Source organism: Martes martes (assembly GCF_963455335.1).
Source record: "Martes martes genome assembly, chromosome: 3".
In the NCBI taxonomy this organism is placed as follows: Eukaryota; Metazoa; Chordata; class Mammalia; order Carnivora; family Mustelidae; genus Martes; species Martes martes.
Window position 1 is genome coordinate 83,388,180 of NC_137890.1, and position 15,485 is coordinate 83,403,664.

The 15,485-nt window shown below is 39.4% G+C and overlaps 1 protein-coding gene across 3 annotated transcripts in view; it reads left to right on the forward strand.

Annotated features, from left to right (window-relative positions):
• The window catches only part of PLEKHB2 (pleckstrin homology domain containing B2), a 59,983-nt gene that overhangs the window by 12,766 nt on the left and 31,732 nt on the right, over positions 1 to 15,485 (forward strand). For all 3 annotated transcript variants that reach the window (XR_013966552.1, XM_080798571.1, XM_080798572.1), the window contains exons 2-4: positions 4,115 to 4,159; positions 8,459 to 8,611; positions 9,960 to 10,062. Coding sequence is in view for 2 of the 3 variants with exons in the window: in XM_080798571.1 (XP_080654697.1) it covers positions 4,123 to 4,159; positions 8,459 to 8,611; positions 9,960 to 10,062 (293 nt within the window). In the remaining variant the exon portion in view is untranslated. The remainder of the gene's footprint in view (positions 1 to 4,114; positions 4,160 to 8,458; positions 8,612 to 9,959; positions 10,063 to 15,485) is intronic.

Below are 15,485 nucleotides of genomic sequence, written 5' to 3' on the forward strand. Positions count from 1 at the left end.
AAAGACCTTTGAGTAAATGTAACTCTTCTTATCCCAGGACTGGCATTTCGACTATTTTTACATAACCACCAACCAATCAAGTACCAGTGAAGTTGTATGATAGCATTTCAGCCAGGTTTTATGGTATTGTATTGTGATTTGGTAGCTCCCAGTACTTCCTAATAATTTTTTGGCCTATACCCAGGTATTTTCATTTTCACATGAAATACAGATTAAGAATTCATTTTATGGGAGCGCCTGGGTGGCTCAGTGGGTTGAAGCCTCTGCCTTCAGCTCAGGTCATGATCTCAGGGTCCTGGGATCGAGCGCCGCATCGGGCTCTCTGCTCAGCGGGGAGCTTGCTTCCTCCTCTCTCTCTGCTGCCTCTCTGCCTACTTGTGATCTGTCTGTCAAATAAGTAAATAAAATTAAAAAAAAAAAAAGAATTCATGTTATGATGATGGTAGGACACTTTAGTATAATTATTCAGGATTTGGAGTGAATGAATACTGATTTATGCTCTGGGGGTAATAATGCCACTACAGAAATGTTGTCTACAACATTGCATCACCCTTGTTAATTAGGTTTAATCTGTTGCTTTTACTGCAGGGTAAGCCAAATGAAAACAGGGACTTTAGCTTGGTCACTGCTGTGTCCTTAGTGCCTACTACAAGGTTGGGCACACATTAGCATTCAGTATTTGTTGGATGAAAATATGATGGTGTCTGTTTTGAAATAAATGATTATTTTAGGCTGCAAGGTTTTTTTTTCCTTCTTTTTTTGCTGTAGGTTTAGAAAACCATTCAACCCAGTTTAAATAATAAACTGTCATTTTGCTTAACAGCCTTGGATTAGGGAGGGTTTCCTGGTCAGTGATAGGTGCTGTTAGCCCTCTAGTCAGCGGCACTTGGCCTAGTCCCTTTTAGTCAGCAGTGAGCAGCATGCATGTGCACTCAGAAAAAGGGGAGAGACTGCCTTTCTCTTTCTAGTTTACCTGAGTGTGTGGGAGAAAAATGGGGAAAGATGAAAAACTTACTTCCTTTCATGGAGAGGACAGACAGCATGAGTTGGCAGAAATCACAAGGACATTAAGAACATTTAATGTACGAGATTTGGGAGATGCTGGAGTATAGGATGAACCAAGCTTGTGTAGCTTATTTTGTAAAGGTTTGGAGAATGGTGAGAATTTAGTCAGACATGGGAAAAATTAAAGGTGGGGGGACTGATTTGTTCTTATTGCATGCCCACTTGGGCTTTTTTTCCGTTTTGCTAACCTTCCTGCCCTTAAAGAGAATGCCTAAAAATGCTAAAGTAGAAAACAAAAATGGTCCAAATAAATTTTCCAAGTAAGATCTATTTTTTTTTTAAAAGATTTTGTTTATCTGTTTGAGAGAGAGACACAGCACAAGCAGATTCCCCACTGAGTGGGGAGCCTGACTTGGGGCTTGAGTCCAGGACCCCAAAATCATGACCTGAGCTGAAGTCAGATGCTTAACTGACTGAGCCACCCAGGCACCCCTATTTTATTTAATTCCAAAAATAAATTTTAAGTTATCTCTATTCCCAAAATGGACTCAAACTCACAACCCTGAGATCAAGTATCACATGTTTTACCAACTGAGCCCACCAGGAGCCCCTAAAATCTGTTGATGAAAGAAAAGGGATATAATGCATGGAAATTGTTAAAAAATTAAGTATTAATAGAAAGGTGTAATAGGACTGAATAGTCAGTTTTTCTTCTTTTTTTTTGAAAAATTTATTTATTTTAGAGAGCACTCATGTGTGCAAAGGGAAGGTGGGTGGTGAGAGTTACAAGCAGACTCCTCACTGCGTATGGAGCCTGATGTGGGGCTCCATATCACAACCCTGAGCTCACTCCTTGAGCCGAAACCAAGAGTTGGATGCTCAACCAACTGTGCCACTCAGGTGCCCCTAGTCACCTTCCTTTCTGATAGATACACAGCATTGCCTCATTTCTTCTCCTCAGAGATACAAGTGGTTAAGAGTTTCTGTGATTCCTTCCCCCAAACAATTGTGCAGATATCAGCACACACTGTTCTACCTCCTTTTTCATATCTGCATAATGATCTGTCATGTGTAGAGGTACCCTTTGAGCCATTTTCTGAAGTGGATCACTTTGGATGGGGCTAGTGGTTTTTGTTTTTGTTTTTTTTGTTTGTTTTTTTTTTTAAAGATTTTATTTATTTATTTGAGAGAGAGACAGTGAGAGAGAGCATGAGCGAGAAGTCAGAGGGAGAAGCAGACTCCCCGTGGAGCTGGGAGCCCGATGCGGGACTCGATCCCGAGACTGCGGGATCATGACCTGAGCCGAAGGCAGTCGTCCAACCAACTGAGCCACCCAGGCGTCCCAGATGGGGCTAGTGTTTTACAGTATAAGCAACATTGCCATATATACATTGCCAATATACAGATTTGTTGGTAGACCTCTGCACATCTGTCAGTGAAGCATAATCCTAGTAATCGTGAAATTTCTGGGTCACAGTTTATGAATGTTTAAAATTTTGATGGATATCAAATATTCCTCCCAGAAGTTTGCACCAGTTTTCACTCCTGCCAGCTTGCTTACTCCTTTCTGGGTATCATAGTTTTCTTCATTTGTGCCTCTCTGATACGTAATATTGTGACTTGTGTTTTGAATTTTGTCTTTAGAATTAAGAGAGAAATTGAATGTCTTACAAATTTATTGCCCATTAATGTTCCTTTTCTTGTAAACTGCTGAGTGATTGTCATTTCTGTTATGTGTGAACTATGGACGTGAAGGAAATTAGCTCATTGCTGCCATATAGTTGTAAATGTTTTTTCTTAATCTTTTGTCTTTCTGACTTGTTTTCCACTCAGATTTTTATTTTTATGGAGTTAAATTTATCACACTCTTTCTTGACTTCTTGAATTCTGTTCTGACCAGCCACTTGGCTTGTTGACACTAGTGCACATCTGACTGGGCTGTGTGAATTCAACTGGTCACACCAGGTATAAAACTGAAGCAGTGGACCCCAGAGCCCCAGGACACGGGCATGTTTGGAGAAGCCACAAATCCTTGACAGAGCTAAATCTTAGTGTTCCTGGGGGGCTTTATGTCTGTTGAGTGGTGTTAGATTTAGTAAGGTGGGCAGAGTGTTGAGCCCAAAGCCTAGAGTGGGAGGTGTGGGAAGGGGTTTTATTGTCCCTAGTGAGGAGGTATTAGGTAAATGCCAGATGGCCAGTGAAATAAAATGGCTTTGGTGCCTTCCTCAACTGACACAGAAGGAGGTCAGGATGGATAGTTAGACCAGATGGCTGTGATTTTTGTGATAAAACAAGAAATATGTGAACTTTTAAAACCTTTGGAATTTCCTGAGAGGTGCTGAGTATCTTGTTATTCTTAATAAGCCCTCTTCAACCATATCTAAGCTTATGCTAATGAAGTGACTCTGGCTGGGCCCCTAGAAACTTTAGGATGGGGCCAATTGCCAGGGAACTCAACCTTGTGATTTGAAGGTTAGAACTTTTAGCCCCATCCCTGGACCTGCAGGGATGGGGAGAAGCTGGGGGATTAAGTACAGTCACCAGTGGTCAGTAATGTAATCAATCAGCCTACTTAATGCAACCTCCTTAAAACCCCTAAAGCCAGGGTTCTGAGAGCTTCTGGATTAATGATCACATAGAGGTGCTGGGAGGGGGCAGTGTGCCTAGAGAAGGCATGGAAGGCTTACCCATACGATGCTCTTTGCATCTCTTCCAGTCTGGCTTTTCCTGTGTTGTATCCTTTATAAGAAACAGGAAATGGTAAATAAAACGCGTTCTTGAGTTCTGTGAACCATTCTGGCAAAATTATCAAATTTGAGGAGAGGTTGTGGGAACTCCCAATTTGTAGGTCAGAAATACTGGAGACTTAGAATTTGTTTCTAAAGTGGGAGCACTCTTGGGGAACTGAACCCTTAACTGATGCTAATTCCAGGTCAGAATTGAGTTGAATTAGTAGACATCTAGTTGTTGTCCCGAGATTCAGAGACTTGGTTTTTAATGTGAAAGGACCCCACATGTTTGGTGTCAGAAGTGTTGTGAGTGAAAAACAGCTTATATGAGCCATTCCTTTTTCTAGGTATAACTTTGAACTTGGCTGTTTCTTTTATAGGTGGAAAAATGGCATTTGTGAAGAGTGGATGGTTGCTGCGACAGAGTAAGTACAGAAGATGAGCCTGTTGGACTGGGTTTAGTGTTGCCTTAGGGTACCTGTTTATTTCTGTTGCTGAAACAGATCACATTTAAAAAGAAATGTCAAAGTCTTATTAATTTTTAGAGCTCTGTGAACTGTGTTTCTGCTCACACAGAGTTCTTTCTTTGTTATTACCTTGATAGGAACCAGGGAATCGTGGTAGTCCCTGCTGGTTTCTCTTTTTCTCACTAGGGTGCTCTATTACTTATGGCTGACCTGAGTCCCTGCTGGAACCTAACCAAGCTGAATCCTGTCTCTGTGGGAAATACCTGTCTTATTTGGGGACTGAACAGTGACTAAGATTCTGAAATACTAGAGACTTTAATTATAGAGATGAAGATTTGATTTGAGAGATAAAGAAAATTTTACTTCTTTTAGATAAATTCTATCTAAAACTAGTTTATCTAAAACTAGTTTACCTAAAACTAGTTTATCTAAAACTAGTCTTTTGGATCTTCAAAAGGACTCTGCAGAAGAGAATCAGTTTTTTATTTTCTTTTAAAGACTTGATTTATTGTTTGAGATGGAGAGAGAGAGTGTATGAGCATGGGAGAGAGAATGAATGAGCGAGGTGGGGGGGCTGTAGGCGGGGGTGGAGGGGTGGGGAAGGGCAGAGGGAGAGGGAGAAATACTCCCTGCTGAGCAGGGAGCCCAATGCAGGACTGGGATCATGACCTGGGCCAAAGACAGACACTCAACCGACTAAGCCACCCAGGTACCCAGGTTCATGGAATGTTCTAAAGTAAGAAGAACCAACTCTGTTCTTTGGAGAAAAAGTAAACATTATTCTGCTGTCCTTCTAAAAAGAGCATAGTTAAGGGAAAAGTGACTACTATATCACTTAGGACTTTACCAAAAAACTGAGCTGTAGTTTATACTGTTTATTGTTCAGATACAAATTTCTGTTATACCTTCAGAACTTAGCTAAAATTGAGACTAGCACTGAAGAATGGACTGCATACCTTAGATGGTTTATAAAAATTATTATTTATGAGGGTTGTTTGTGATCCTGTTACATAGATTTTACATATGTACTTATCAAAGCAGCTCTGTGAGGTGGGTGGCATTATCCTGGTTTCTAGTTGAAGAAATTGAGTTTTAGTGATGTTAGGTAACTTAACACTGTGGGTGCAAACCTGTATTGAGATTCAGGACTGTGTCATTTCAACATTGTTACACTTTCTTTTTATTTATTTATTATTTATTTATTTTTTATGATTATTTTATTTTATTTTTAAATTTTTTATTTCTTTTCAGCGTAACAGTATTCAGTGTTTTTTCACCACACCCAGTGCTCCATGCAATCCGTACCCTCCCTAATATCCACCACCTGGTTCCCCCAACCTCCCACCCCCCGCCCCTTCAGAACCCTCAGGTTGTTTTTCAGAGTCCATAGTCTCTCATTGATACACTTTCTACCAGGAGACAAGCCTTCAGCTTATTTGTCCTGTCACTAGTTCTACATTCCCAGACCTGGAGCTGAACCAGGTGTCCTTTCAAGGTCTGTGACAGTTCTATATTCTAAGAATAGATAGAGCAGTGTTGGCTTTAAAAGGAAAGTCCTGGCATATTGGAGTCTAGCCCCGGTCTTTGTGTAAGTTTCTTTGTTTTGGGTTCTGTGATTCCATTCTTCCCTAAATCGTTAGGGGATGTGGAGAGCCTTGCTTGTGGGGACCTTGAGGATGTACCTTCCTTTCCTGGCCCTTTGGATATCCTCTGCTTTTCTTTTTAGGCTTTGCTGTGTCCTTTGAGGATAAGCTTTCCTTTCTCTACCATGACAATGTAAATGTTCTGGCAACATGAATGAACAGTGACTATTTTGACTATTTTTTGTCCCCTCTCCCATCACTGCCTAGCTTGATGACATACACAACATAGATATATTTAAAAAAAATTGTACAGACTTTTCTAGTTTCTTGGTCCATTGGCAGTCTTGAAGTGTATATTCAGAAAACTTATTCCATTTCCCCATCTTCGAATTTGTGGGTTGATTTTCCTTTGCAAAAACCAGAACTGTCAATCATAATAAAATAAGATGAGGTGAGATATATTATACTCACTGGGTATAAACACAGATGGTTACAGAGGTATGCATGGTGGTGTAGAGGATTCCTTTTATTGCCATTGCCACACAGACCTTTAGGACTCTGGAGGACAGCCTAAATTGGAAATCTGCAGTCAGGGCTTAGGTGGCAGGTGAGATACTTGCGTAGAACTCCCTAATCTGGTGATCCTGTCTATATGTTTGGGCGGCTCTGTTTGATAGTTTCTGTATAGCTCAAGGGGCTGCCGATCAAATGGATGCTGATGTCAGTTATTTATCAGTTTGGGACAATGCTGTGGATGCCCCTTTTTGCAAGGAGGGTGCCTGGTAGATAAAAGAAATTTGGAAGGGTGATATGGTACATATTTTGTTAACACCAGTAATGGCTATGAGAGCATAAGGAGAGGTACATGGAATGGGATTTGTGCACAATGGCCAAGAAGGGTGGGATCTACAGGAACAAAGGATGTAGTAGGTAGTGTCTGGGTGTGAGGAAGGAGTAGGGATGACTGACTTGGTCTTTTTGTTTTCCTTTTTGGCTGACAGGGAAATTTCAGTTTCATAAAGTCAGGTGCCTAGTCCAAGAATACAAATGATTGGATGAATTCCTTAAACTGATAGGATGTGTGAGGTAGCAGGACAGATGCACACAAGATGGGAGTCAGTGTCCTGGCTGTGGGTACACCCAGTGTCTGAACCTGCTTCTGTGTCTGTCTGAGGCAGGGAGACCCTCCCATGCCATGGGCTTTAAGGGAAGATGAATGGTAAAAAAGAATATATGTGAAAGCTATTTGAGAAAAAAACAAACATATTTTTTCAAAAGAGGAAGGCTTTACTCTCCTCTGTATACTTTATATACTTTGTATATAGAGACTTCACAGTCCAGTGTTCTCTGATCATTAGCAAAGTTATATACTACTGGGAAAGTTTTGATATGCTACATGGAAAATTAAATATTAGATGTTTCATTAGCTTAAAATGATGGATTTTTTTGTTTTTAAAAAGATTTTTGAGTATAATTGACGTAGTCTTACATTAGTTTCAGGTGTACAACTCTGTTATGCTATGCTCACCACAAACATAGTTACCTCTATTTCCATATCATTGACTGTATTCTTTGTGCAGTACCTTTTATTCCCATGACTTATTCATTTCATAACTGGAAGCCTCTATCTCTCACTATTCTTCCTCTGTTTTGCCCATCCCTCATCCCCCTCCCATCTGGTAAACATCAGTTTGTTCTCTGTATTTATGTGTCTTTTTCTTCTTTTTAATGTTTGTTTATTCATTTTATTTTTTTAGATTCCACATTGAGTGGAATCATGTGGTTTTGTCTTTCTCAGTGTGATTTATTTCACTTAGCGTAATACCTTCTAAGTCCATCCATGTCATCACAAATGGCACAGTCTCATCCTTTTTTATGACTGTGTAATATTTCATTGTATATAAATGTCACATCTTTCTTGTCCATTTGTCTGTCAATGGGCACTTAGCAACTTTGGTTTCTTCCTTATCTTGGCTGTTGTAAATAATGCTGCAATAAACATGGTGACTATATGTTTTCGAATTAGTGTTTTTGTTTTCTTTGGGTAAATAGTAGTGGAATTATTAGACCATATGGTATTTCCTTTTTTTTAAACATCTTAATTTAATTTTATTTTTTTCAGTGTTCCAAGATTCATTGTTTATGCACCATACCCAGTGCTCCATGCAATATGTGCCCTTCTTAATACCCACCACCAGGCTCATCCCCCCACTCCCCTTCTCTCCAAAACCCTCAGTTTGTTTTTCAGAGTCCTCAGTCTCTCATAGTCCATATGGTATTTCTATTTTTAATATTTTGGGGAACATCCATACTGTTTTCCATAGTAGCTCTACCAGTTTACATTCCCACCAGCATATGAGGGTTCTTTTTTCTCTATATCCTCACCAACACTTGTTATCAAAATCAAGCTTTTATCAAACTTAAAAAAAAATGGGGACTATTAAGTTGGCAGCATTCTTAGTATCTTTAGTGTAAGCTGCATGTAGCCTGGTACAGCATAGGTGTTTATGCCATTGGAGTCTGCTTTCATCTCCATTTTGATGGAGCAACTCTGGGCAGCTGTATGCATGCATACTTATGGGGCCAGAGGAACGTTTCCTTTGTTTCCTTTGTTTCCTTCATTCCTAGAGAATGCTTTTTTGGCTCAAAACCAATGGGTTTCCATTTTTTTCAGGTACTATTTTGAAGCGTTGGAAGAAGAATTGGTTTGACCTATGGTCAGATGGTCATCTGATCTATTATGATGATCAAACTCGGCAGAATGTCGAGGATAAGGTCCATATGCCAGTAGACTGCATCAATATCCGCACTGGGCACGAGTGTCGGGGTGAGTCTGTTGTGGCCAGCTTCTGTCTTCTACCCTTTCCCATTCATGGTGGGAGTTGAATCATCTTCCTTTCTCATTTTGCTTTCATTGACAGACCAAAGAAGGGTTTCATCTTTCATCAAAGAAGGGAGGTAACCACAGTGGGCACCCAGACACTTGGATCATGAATCATATGGTTGGGGCAGATTAATTTTCTCAACTGAATCAGACCCAGCAGTCCACATTCCTTACTCTGTTATGGAGAAAGTGATGGAGAACAACCAGACTGCTGGGATCCCCAAGAAAGATGGAACCATCCTAGGTAGTACAGGTTTTGTTACTCAGAAACTGGCGTCTTATTGATGACACCACCAGTCAGTTACTTAAAAATCCATGATGCCTTGGTTTCCTGGAATTATTCTTTATATTCATTTTAAAGTAATACATTTTTAATAACTATAGACTTTTCTATTTCTAATTAAGGGCATATATAGACTTCCCTGTTTATTAGCTCTGTTTCCGTTTGGAATAGAGTCTGTTTTAGTAAACATTGATGTTTGAAACATCCTGATCCTATGTAATAGTTTTTGAATTAAAGAGTTAAAAAATGGCCTATCTGCTAGTAATAACCATTGTTGTAACATCTTGCCCCTGCATGTTAGTTCTTGAAACACAAGTATCCATGGACTAGCTGCTGAAATATCTACCTACGCTAGGCTCAAATATCACAGACCTTATTTCTTGGTACACAGAGCTACTTGAAAAGTATGATTTTCACTTTTAAAGCAGTGATCCAGTTTAGTATTTCCTGTGAATAAAAGCAAAAAGTATTTTGTTTTCTGATGCTCAGTAACGCTTTTCATTGTTTGGGGCTTATTCTTCTAATGTCTGGGCCGTTCTGTACATTTCAGTATATGGATTGCCCTCTAGAAGAGGCCTGCTTGTTCTTCCTTCAGGAAGTTTATTTATTTATTTTTATTTACTTATTTGTTTAAAGATTTTATGTATTTGAGAGAGAGAGGAAGGGAGAGAGAGAGCACATGAGTTGGGGGGGAGAGGGAAAGGGAGGGAGAAGCAGACTCCTTGCTGAGCAGGGATTCTGATGTGGGGCTTCATCCCAGGACTCTAGGAACATGACCCAGGCTGAAGGCAGATGCTTAACCGACTGAGCTACCCAGGTGCCCCTCCTGTAGAAAGTTTAATTGGAACGGAGTTGTGATTCATATGCTTGGTTCTGTAGAGCAGGGCAAAGATGTTTTGTTATTGGAATGTTCTGAAATACTGGTCTTTTGCTTATCTGAGTTGTTAGGTAGAATAAATCCTTTAAAACAAACTATATAAATACTGCTTTATTCTACTTATTTTTCAGATATTCAGCCTCCAGATGGGAAGCCAAAAGACTGTATGCTACAGATTGTTTGCCGAGATGGGAAGACTATCAGTCTTTGTGCAGAAAGCACAGATGATTGTTTGTAAGTTTTGAGTTTTTATGTGTTTAATTTAAAAACTGTTGTGTTTTAATTTCCAGTCAAGGAAATTTCCAGAAGGGAGAAAAATGAGAGTGGAGTTTTCCTTCAGGCAGCAGAATAAGTGACTCAGAGGATATGTGAAACAAATGTAACAGGGCATTATTCCATACCTAACAACACTTGTCCTAGTTTCTGCTTCTCTAGAGCTGTGCAGGCGAGATCCCATTATACTGGGAATGACAGAGTATTAGTATATAGCCACTTTGCACTCTTTTTCATTACTAGACGTACATTGGGTAATGGATGTAGTTGAATGGGTTCTTAAATCTTGTTCTTTTTATGTAAGTATCTTTTAAAAAAGCACTGACATCTCTGTTACTCAGTTTTTTCCTTCCTTTGGTGGTTCTTGCTCCATCTGCCATCTCTGAAGAAGGGATATCAAGCCATAAGGAAGAAAACCCAGCTTTATCAGTTCTCAGCCTTTTAACATTGGCAGTGAAGTTGAATCAGAATCTTGAGAACACCGGCTAAATATAATTTGGAGGTGAGGGAGCGCCTAGGTGGCTCCGTCAGTTAAGCATCCAACTCTTGATTTTGGCTGAGGTCATGATCTCAGGGTCATGAGACTGAGCCCTGTGTTGGGCTCCATGTTGGGTGTGGAGCCTGCTTAAGATTCTCTCCCCCCCGCAACCCTGACCAAGCACAAGTGCACGCAAGCTCCCTCTTTCTAAAAAAAAAAAAAAAAAAATTGGGGGGAAATTTTTTTTTTTTTATGGCTACTCTGTACCATCTTTATGAGTTAACTCTGGACGTTGTAAGAATTCATTAACTGGGGGCGCCTGGGTGGCTCAGTGGTTAAAGCCTCTGCCTTCGGCTCAGGTCATGATCCCAGGGTCCTGGGATCAAGTCCCACATCGGGCTGTCTGCTCAGCAGGGAGCCTGCCTCCGCCTCTCTCTCTGCCTGCCTCTCTGCCTACTTGTGATCTCTGTCTGTCAAATAAATAATAAAAAATAAAAATCTTAAAAAAAAAAGAATTCACTAACTGAATATTGTAACGTTCATTTATATTAAAATCTTTATATTTAGGTGACTATTTACATACAATCCAGGCCAGTTTGTCAAGAGTGCCTGCTCCACATTTCACATACATATTCATTTTCAATATAAACATTTATTGCATGCTAAACTCACAGTTTATTTTAAATCACATATATAGCTGCTTTTTTACATTCTTCTGATTTATATTAATCAGTAAAACTTAAATGATACTTTCTGGAAGAGATACAGCTTTCCTGTAGACTGATGGAGAAATAACCACACATAAATCCAGTTTGCTACTTTTTAATAAACTGGACCTATATTATTACTACTTAACAATTTAAATGTGTATTAAACACTTACCTGGCACTAGGCACTGTGCTAATTGCTTTATATATGTTATATATGTTATATAATCCTCACTATATCTTGTAAGGTAGAAATTTAGGCTTAGTGAGTTTAAGTAACTTCCTGTATCACTGTTTTTTTTTCTTTTTAAAAAAGATTTTATTTATTTGTCAGAGAGAGAAGGAGAGAGAAAGAGCACAAGTAGGAGAAGCAGCAGAAGGTGAGGGAGAGGCAGCCTTCCTGCTGAGCAGGGAGCCTGACACAGGGCTTGATCCCGGAACCCTGAGATTATGACCTGAGCCAAAGGCAGATGCTTACCCGACTGAGCCACCCAGGCACCCCCCATATCACTTTTTTAATGCTCCTGTAATAAAATACCCTGACAGTGGCTCAAACAATACAAATTTATGATTGCATTTCTGAAGGTCAGGAGTCCAACACTGGGTCTTAAGTGTAGGCAGGCTCTAGGAGAGAATCTGTTTGCTTGTCTTTTAAGCTTCTGGAGGCTTCATCATTTCTTGGCTTCTGGGCCATGCCTTCTCTTGTGGTCATCTTTTTGGTTCTCCACAAGTGGGGAAGGGTTTATGCTTTTAAGAACTTAATGAATAGTTTGTGCCAACCTGGATAATCCAGGGTAATCTCCCCATTTCAAGGTCCTTAACCTTAATTACAGCCGTAGAGTCCCTTTTGCCCTGTGAGGTAACATTCACAGTTTTTTGGGATTAGGATGTGTACATCATTCTGCCTACCATACTTGCCAAGATTTTAGAGGCTAGTAGACTAGACTCAGGATTTGAACCTTTGTCTCCAGAGACCTGTTCTGCTGTACATTGAGATGTCACATGGAACTTTTTTTTTTTTTTTAATGTAGTGGCAAAAATATCTGGAACTATCAGTAATTAGACCAATGATGTTTATGATCTCAGTAAATGTGAACTGGTTAAATTCCCCTTAAAAAGAATAAGATTTGTGATCGGGTAAAAAATATAAAGTCTAACTATATAGTCTGTTAACAAGAATTTGAAATAAAATGACTCAGGAAGGTAAAAAAGTAAATAGGAGACTATTTCAGGAGAGTGGCTGCCACAAACTGGGTGCCTTAAAACAACAAAGGTATTCTCTCTCAGTTCTGGAAGCTAGGAGTCTGAGCTTGGTGTGTCAGCGGAGCCATGCTCCCTCTGAGACTCCTGAGTAGAATCCTTCCTTGCCTCTTCCTAGTTTAGGTTGTGGCTGGTGATCCTTGGCATTCTTTGGATTGCCATTGGATCAGTCCAATCTCTGCCTCTGTTGTAACAAGGCATTCTCCCTGTGTGTCTGTGTCCAGATGTTCTCTTATAAGGACACTAACTGTAGTAAAGATCCATCTACATTAATTCAGTATGACCTTGAGTCCATCTGTAAAGACTAACCTTCCTTCCTTCCTTTTTCTTTTCTTCAGATTCATTTATTTATGATTTATTTATTTGACAGAGAGAGTGCGTGTGCACATGTGCCTGGGAAGAGGAGAGGGAGAGAGATTTTTTTAAAATTTTTTTTTTTTTAGGGACAGATGAGCATTTATTTGGTATTAAAAGAATTGCAGTTGAGGGAGCACAGATCCAGGTAAATCCCCAAGCAGTGTTCCCACTCAGAGAGTGTTCATAGAGTTAAAGCAAAAGTTTTTTATTTTTTATTTCAATTTAGTTAACATAGATTGTATTCTTAGTTTCAGGAATAGAATTTAGTGATTGATCACTTGCATATAACATCCAGTGCTCATTACATCACATTACATCAAGTGCCCTGCTTAATGCCCATCACGCAACCGCCACCCCCTCTAACAACCTTCCAGTAAACCTCAGTTTGTTTCCTCAAGTTAAGAGTCTCTTATGATTCCTTCCTTCTCTGTGTTCATCTTAATTTATTTGTCCTTCCCTTCCCCTGCATTCGTCTGTTTCGTTTCTCAAACTCCACACATGAGTGAAATCATATGGTATTTATCTTTCTCTGACTGACCTATTTTGCCTTGCATAATACACTCTAGCTGAGGGAGAGAGTGTCTTAAGCAGACTCCGTGCTGAGCATGGAGCCCTATATGGAGTTTGATCTCATGATCCTGAGACTAACAGCTGAACACTCAACTAACTATACCATCCAGGCACCCCAAGACCTTATTTCTAAATGAGTCAAAGGTACTAGAGATTAGGACTTCAGCTTATTTTTTGGCAGGGGACAGAATTCAACCTATAATTGAGACCTTTGAGTAAAAATGGTAAAATGAAGGGGAAACTTTTTAGCGGTAACAGACAAAGAAGTTCAGCTTCAAGCACCAACTATAAAGAGTGATGGCCAAAGAAAGAAATTTTTGTTGAAAGAAAGATTTTGTTGAGATGTTTCATTGTTTTTACCTCCAGCTACCAGAAGTAGTAGCAGGAGGAGTTAATTAAGTCTTGCAAAGTTTCAGTAATACTCTGCAGTCTGGGAGGATGTTGATTAAAAGAGTAAGCTTTTTGGGAAAGCTAAGGAAAACCCCTTGAGAATATGATATCCCTGGGACCTCAGTGGAGAGTGGGAGGTTCCCACCAGGGCTTACTTATCATTCCAGCCCTGGAAGATTTCAAAGCTCACGGTAGTAGGATAATTCTTTGGCTGATGAAGTGAGCCCTGGCATGAGACATTCAAAAGAATATGCTCAGAAGAGTGTAGAGGCCAGATTTTTCAGAAAGGACTTACTCGGTGTCACAAGAAATTTTCTTCTCTCCCACCATTGTTTGCTCTGATTACACAAAAGCAGTTGAGGGTAATAGGGTAATACCTAGTCATCACACTGTTACTGGGGTGGAGTGAGGTGGGGTTACCAATAGACGTCAGATTAAGTAGGAAGGGTGTCAAGAAGAAATAACACATACTATATGAGAGCAAATAGAAGTTTTAGGTATCATTTCCCATGTTAAACATGAGTAAGATGCAAAGAAACGGTGTGGCAAATATACTGTAAAGGAAAAATAAAAAGGAAAATGTAAGCCTCAGAAAAAGCTCCTCATCTGTAGGAAAATAAAACCCACGAAACAGAATTGAATTTTCCAAGAATGCTTTCCTGGCTACCATATTTAAAATTATAAACCCCCCTTACATCATACACGTATACACATATACTTACAATCTAGCTATTTGTTTATCTTGTTTGTCTCTTTTTATTAGAATATAAACTTCCTGAGAGAGGGAATTTATGTTTCTTCTGTGCATTTTTGCATCTGAGTAGCCAAGAAGGTCTGTCATGGGGCGTATCTGCCATTCATTTTACAATCTTAAGGGGCACAAATCTCCCTTCCCTGGGGTACAAGCCCAACTGAAAAATGAATCATTGGCATGAAGGAAAGACTTTGGGATACTCTCAGGGAAAGCTGGGTGAAAAGATTAAACAATTTAGAGAAAAGATCAGAATTATGTTAGAAAGGCTTAAAGAGTTTAGCAGGAAGATTATTGATGTCTGGAAGGTAAAGAACCCAAGAAGGTAGTTAGAAATTCAGTGCAAGAAAAACTTGCTGAAATAGTAGTACTGAATTAGACCATAAGAGACTCTCCTACCTGACAATATTAAATCCATATACAGTATATGAACAATCCAATAGGATACCCTTTAGCAAAATGAATGACAATAGTAAGCCGCTTATAAATCTGTTAGGGGAATTTGTAACTTAACTGCATTTATTAGAAAACCAGAATGTTTGAAAATAGCTTAGCTTGAAAATAACTTCACAAAGCTTTTAACTCAAAGAGGTAGTAAAATGACTATCCTTCTAGATAGATAGATTCTAGATAGATAGATTCTAGATAGAGAATCATTAAGAAAAGTGAGGGGATGAGGGAGGGAGAACAGAAAATTTGTGAGATTTAAGATTTAGGTATCTAGTTTTTGTGACCATATATGGGCAGTTAGTAGGAATAGAATGTGTTACAACTTTTTCTCAGGGTCATTTGGCAGTGCCCACTGAAATATGTTTATAGTTCTTGACCTAGCAGTTTCACTCTTTTGGAATTTGTCCTATAGAAATGTTTA